This window comes from Lytechinus variegatus, chromosome 5 (genome assembly GCF_018143015.1).
Source record: "Lytechinus variegatus isolate NC3 chromosome 5, Lvar_3.0, whole genome shotgun sequence".
Taxonomy (NCBI): Eukaryota; Metazoa; Echinodermata; class Echinoidea; order Temnopleuroida; family Toxopneustidae; genus Lytechinus; species Lytechinus variegatus.
Window position 1 is genome coordinate 44,758,104 of NC_054744.1, and position 5,784 is coordinate 44,763,887.

Genomic DNA, 5,784 nt, shown 5'->3' on the forward strand with positions numbered 1-5,784 from the left:
GCTTAGCAAACATGTATGTGAACATATGATAAATGTAAATTTTCACTTTACGAATGGCTGCCATCCAAAAAGAGTGAAAAAATCAATTTACAACACGGGCAGTAGACAGGAAATCAGGAAGCATTCACCCTTGATCTAATGAGATAGAATCAGCAGCTTGTCTAGGGGTGTCATCTACAAACCAAATATCTCTACATTATTATTATCCTCCATGCAGTCACACTCGCGGTGAACAAAGGCGGAAATCTCTCCCTATAAAAGCTAGGGACCAGGGGCTGGAAAATTTGACAAGCAAAAGCAAGGTTATCACCCCAAATGTAAGGTCATTTCGACCAAACTAAATTTGACAAGCACCAAAAGAAAAAGAAAAAAAATATCACCCCAAATGTAAGGTCATTTCGACCAAAATAAATTTGGCAAGCAAAAAAAGGGAGGCTATCACCCAAAACGTAAGGTCATCTCGTCAAAAATACATTTTTCATTTCAATTTTGAATTATGTATTTCTTTCCACCATAAAAGACCAAAAATAGTAGGTGGGACATTCGATATTGCGCCCACCTTCTATTTTGGGTAGGTGGGACGCGTCCCCCTGGGATTTCCGCCCATGGCGGTGAAACCTACTCCTAGATCCCGTAACACAAATGTTAACGATTGATCGTACGCTTGATTTCCACAATTGATTGTACACTGTATTCAATGCAATAAATCGTGGAAAAATGTTCTACGATCATTGCTAAGCCTTGTGCCAAGGGCCCCAGACCGTCAAAAAATATTATTTTCGGTTGGGATCTCTTTTGTTGTTTTGAATGTATGTAGCATTATATTAAGAATTACATCATGCATTATGTTGTGGGTCAATTAATGCATCAAACATATTTTTTAAGTTTCCGATCTTGAAAAAAAAACTATAATTCTTGAGTCACACCAACATGACGGAATTCCCTACCTGACCGAAGGTGTGTTAGGATTGATGCCTTAATAATCTGGTGGGTCTGGAGTCTGTTTACCCAGTGTGACTGTATTTGTTTCGTAACTCACATTCCTATAAAAGCTTTGACAAGAATTTAGCTAATCTTTATAAAGCAACAAATATTTCAATTTCTTGGCAACCTTAGAACCGTTACTTTTTTTCCCCTTGAAAACTATATAAGATAAAAATTGGAGCCGTTTCCTACCTCAAAATATTAACCATGAAAATAAACTTTTCTAAGCATGTCACACAAAGGATTGGAGAAAAATAAACTTGACGTTAGAAAGCACGGATAATGCTGTTTTTACCCCCACCGCGTCATTTTAACTGGAAAGCGATTCTTTCCCAAAACGCAGAACAATAAAGCTATCGAAATCGAATACCAAGCCTGTAATTTTCATGAATGGCTATTGATAAACCAGACCATAGACCCTACCAAGGTCCATGGCCAGTTTGTGAAAAAGATAGTCATCGAATTGCGACAACTGTCTCAGTCATGCTTGTTCCATTCCTGGATTGGTAGAAAGCCCCATTCATTTGAGGAAACTGAAAACGAAGAGTAAAACTATAATACGTGTACTGGGAGATTAGAAATTTAGCAATTAAAAAAGTACCAGGAAATATGAAATTACCATCGCTTGAGAATGCAATATACCAGGGTATCATCCCTGGGATTGTATATCATCTCAATCAATAAAAAAATGATCTGTAAACACAGTAATTCGATTTCATCGTTGTTTGTACTCTTGGTAAATTTTTCCAATTTATTTTCAAGCTTATGTGTTGTCTTCAAAATACCAACTGTTGGTTTTAAAATGAAAGTATAGGGATACATGTTAAATGATAATTCTTTTGAAAACCACCAAAGAAATCGTTACAAATCGTGTTCTTAACTTGTTTGGCAGTTAATTACGAAGCGGACCGGGCAAGGGGTGTTGGCTAGTTAAACATCGGGCTCCAAATCTGCATGGGAAAGTTGTAATATCACGTTTTCGGTGACATAGTTTACCAATGATTACACGTTAATCATCGCTTACAGGATTGAAAACCGAAAAGTAAACGTGCATAAACAATTGGAAATGACATTGACTGGCATTATCACGCGAATGTCGTGGTAGCTTGTTTGTGTTTCACACAGTATAGTAAACAAGATTGGAGGAAGGAACATGATAAAGATTAAACCACTATGCTCGTGTCATGAACGACTTAAACGGAGTTAAAACAAACAAACAACTTACTGTAGATTAATTATGCATTATCTAAAAAGTACATATGTCAAGGGAACTATGAGATCAACTTCCTGTAAAAGAACAGCCCGCATGCGATCATAGTGACCTAGTGGAATAGCGCCAGTTTTAGCCTCAAGTTTTTAATCTCAATGATGCAATACCTTTACTTCTGAACATGATGAATTATGAATATATGCAATTTTTCCAATGTGTTCCGATACAAAATTTTAAGTGCAAATTGTCTTCGATTTTATCTATCTTGGGTCCAACTGTGCCTAATCTGATTGCGATTTTACTACAAAAATAGTCAATTAATAAAGAAAGTCCCATAATATTTCAGAAACATACCATTTTTAAGAACAACTTGAAAAATAACTATAGGACGACTATTTTTCTATGATGGCGCATATTGGCCGCTTTTCATCATTTTATAATGGCAATATCAGGCAGGCCCAAAGAAAAATACAATCATACAATCAGTGGGTCTAAAGAATGCTACAATTAGACATTTTAGAGCAGGTTATGTGTCTAGTTTAGAAAGGCAGGCTGGATCATTGTGATGTATGAAGATTGGTACCCAAATTATCAAATGATAACTCCATCGTAGGAACAAAGTCAAATAACTATCATTAAGATGTAACTTTAACATTTAGACAGTTTCTACTGTGATTTTTAATTTGCTTCAACCACGAATGCAATTCACGAATCAATACTAACATGACAGTCTATGGCCTTCTCATCTGGATCACAACGCTTCCATAGAAAGTTTGTCGACAGAAATCGTATCAATTTTTTTTGAAAAGTCATGACATTGGTGCCCTTTGAATTATATTCAACAACAAATCAGTCCTATTTACAATCAATTATTTTGATGTCGTCATGGGCTACTTCATACGACCAGTATTACTGACCTCGCGTTTTCATGCGAGGCACTCACAAGTTTAATCCAGAGTTACACTCTGCTTCAAAAACATTCAAAATCAGTACTGTTGAAGATCCTACTTTTTCATGATTTTTGTTTCATTCATTAATGTCTTTAAAACAGAATAATGGCACCAGACACTATCTTGTAAGCATCGTCATTCTGCAAAATGCACTCAGTCTGTATCATCATGTGGTTACATCATAGAATGCTAATTTCAAATATTTATCAATAAGTTAAAAAGTCTCGATTCCATGGAGGAGTGGATGTGTTAGCGATTGATTCCTTTGTAACTACCAACTGAGTTGTGTCTGCTCTGTGATTTATCGTGCTTACTGAGGCTACCAATTGATCTCGTGGAGGCATTGGCTGAATTTTGTCTGTTTGGTGATACATCGTGCTTATTGAGGCTACCAAGCGATCTTGAAGATGGGTTGTTCGAGTTTTGTCTCATGAACGATTCCCTCTTCAAACTACAAAACGAAGGATGACCATCTCTTTGATGAATTGTCTTGATCTGCCCCTCCCCTCTCACCTCAGAGTTCTGATGTAGGCTCAGCGCACGGCGGAGGCATTTCGAAGGTTTAGGGATCGAAGCTATTTGACACTTGATGATATATCTAAACACCACTTTCATAGTAGGGTGCTTGTATGCGTATATTATAGGGTTTACGCAGCCATTGAAGACAAGTGGGATACTTGCGTAAAGAACTAGAAGATCTAAGATTGGATCTACTGGAAGTACAAGCGTGATGGTATACGGGATGATACACATAAAAAATGCACAAACAACGTAGAAGAGGTTCTTGGTTATCTCAATCTCACGTGTGCTAACTGCTTTAATTCGTTTCTTCTTTTCCACCTTGCAACCTCCATTACCATGGGTGTGGCCATGTCCTTGACTCGGACCTGCACTGGTATCCGTGTGGTGTTCCTGAGTACTGCTCATGTCATCAAGGTTGCTTGGTTCATTGGCGGGAACTTTTGAAGATGTGTGGGTTCGCAGCCGACGAACGTGGTGCCGGATATAGATCCAGATTTTGATGTAGCAGAAGAGAATGATTATGAATGTGAATAAGAAAGTGATAGCAACCAAGATATCGTTCACAAATGCGTATGGATGAGATTCATTCCATAGACAGGCTCGATAGGAAGGTGAGTAACCAAGCTGGCCGACACCTAGGGCTTGGGGCAAGACGAGAATGAAGGTTGGGTACAACCAAGCCATGGCAGTCATTGCGAATAATTTCTTCGTGGTGTAGAGCCAAGAATATCTCTTCCTTGGTTGTGTGATGAGAAAACATCGGTTGAATGCTATCAGAGCTAATGTTAAGATGCTCCCAACCAAACAGATGATGCTGATAGCTCCGATGAAGGCACATAGTCCGTTGGGAAGACGCGTGCTGTCATCGCGGCTCAGAAACATGACCACCTGAAATGGGAGGGTCAAACAAGAAAGCAGGTCGGTGATGGCTAGACTGACCACGAACACGTTGGTCGGTGTCTGGAGTTTCCGACAGAGTGCGACAGCGGCGATGACCATCGAGTTGCCAGCGATGCCGAAGACACAGATGATGATGTAACAGACAGAAATGATGATAAACTGAGTGTGACCAGCCAGTTCCTTGTGAGCTGGTATCTCTGTTGTCAAATCATCAACCGAAGATGACATGATTGCTGTTGAGTTCTCCATAATTATGACGATGCTGCCTATAAAGTCCTTTGAAGAAGTTGTATCCTCATCACCAAGGTAACAAGATTTCCAGACTTGCTAATTGGTGATAACACAAGAAACAAGAACTTGATTACAGTTATTAAACTTATATTTAATAATAATTTTTGTCCTGATTAGTTCATCACTTTCAATTAAATATCAAGATGATAAAGTCCTGCTAAGGCATGTAGTGATTCCAGCAATCCAATTCCCCAGGGATACGATACAGGTATATTTGCGACTGTTGTTGACTTCACTGGTAACCGAGGAAATGAGAATGGAATCTCGTTGAAATACTTGGGTTTAACAAACTGTTGTATCTCGTGTTGGTTTTGGAATGAGAAGTGAAATCAAACTCTTGGAGACTGGTAGACTATTATTGGTTGCTGCGCAAACGTTCTTATTTCCCTCTCTCCCTCTCTGTCATCAGACCACATACGTGACTCAGTTCATTCTCCTCGGTAAAGTTGGTGATTACTTTTGAAGACAACGCATGCGCATAATGGTGTTAATCGATCTCTGTCGTGTCTGATTTCATTATATTGCAGTTGAAGTAAAAATGCGGGTCTGCGTTTCTTTCTTCCTTTTTCCTGACAACGTTCTATTGTCACGTTTTCCTATTCTCCCTTGCTCCTGCTTTAACGGCCTGGTGTTCATATCAAACCTTAGATTGACTGAAGTAGCATCTGCTTTATTCAGGAGACGAAAAGGGTGGGGTGGTTGAAATTGTCATATGGAATTGGTGTTATACTTGGGATGGGTTCATTCAACAAAATGCAGAAATGAAATATAGGGCCTAATATTGACCTACTGATAACAATAAAAGAATCTGAAGGTATGGAGAAACAGGGGGACGGGTTGATCACTCCCCTTTATATTTTTTTCATTAACATTATTTTCAAGTGATTAATGAAATATTAATGAAAAATGATGCACTGTATGTGGCAA

At 38.6% G+C, this 5,784-nt stretch overlaps 1 protein-coding gene across 1 annotated transcript; it reads right to left on the reverse strand.

Annotated features, from left to right (window-relative positions):
• Window positions 1–459: 459 nt before the first annotated feature.
• LOC121416260 (5-hydroxytryptamine receptor 1B-like) lies at window positions 460–5,307 on the reverse strand. Its single transcript, XM_041609776.1, has one exon. The coding sequence runs from the start codon at window positions 4,813–4,815 to the stop codon at window positions 3,394–3,396; it is 1,422 nt and encodes a 473-aa protein (XP_041465710.1). The 5' UTR covers window positions 4,816–5,307; the 3' UTR covers window positions 460–3,393.
• Window positions 5,308–5,784: the final 477 nt, after the last annotated feature.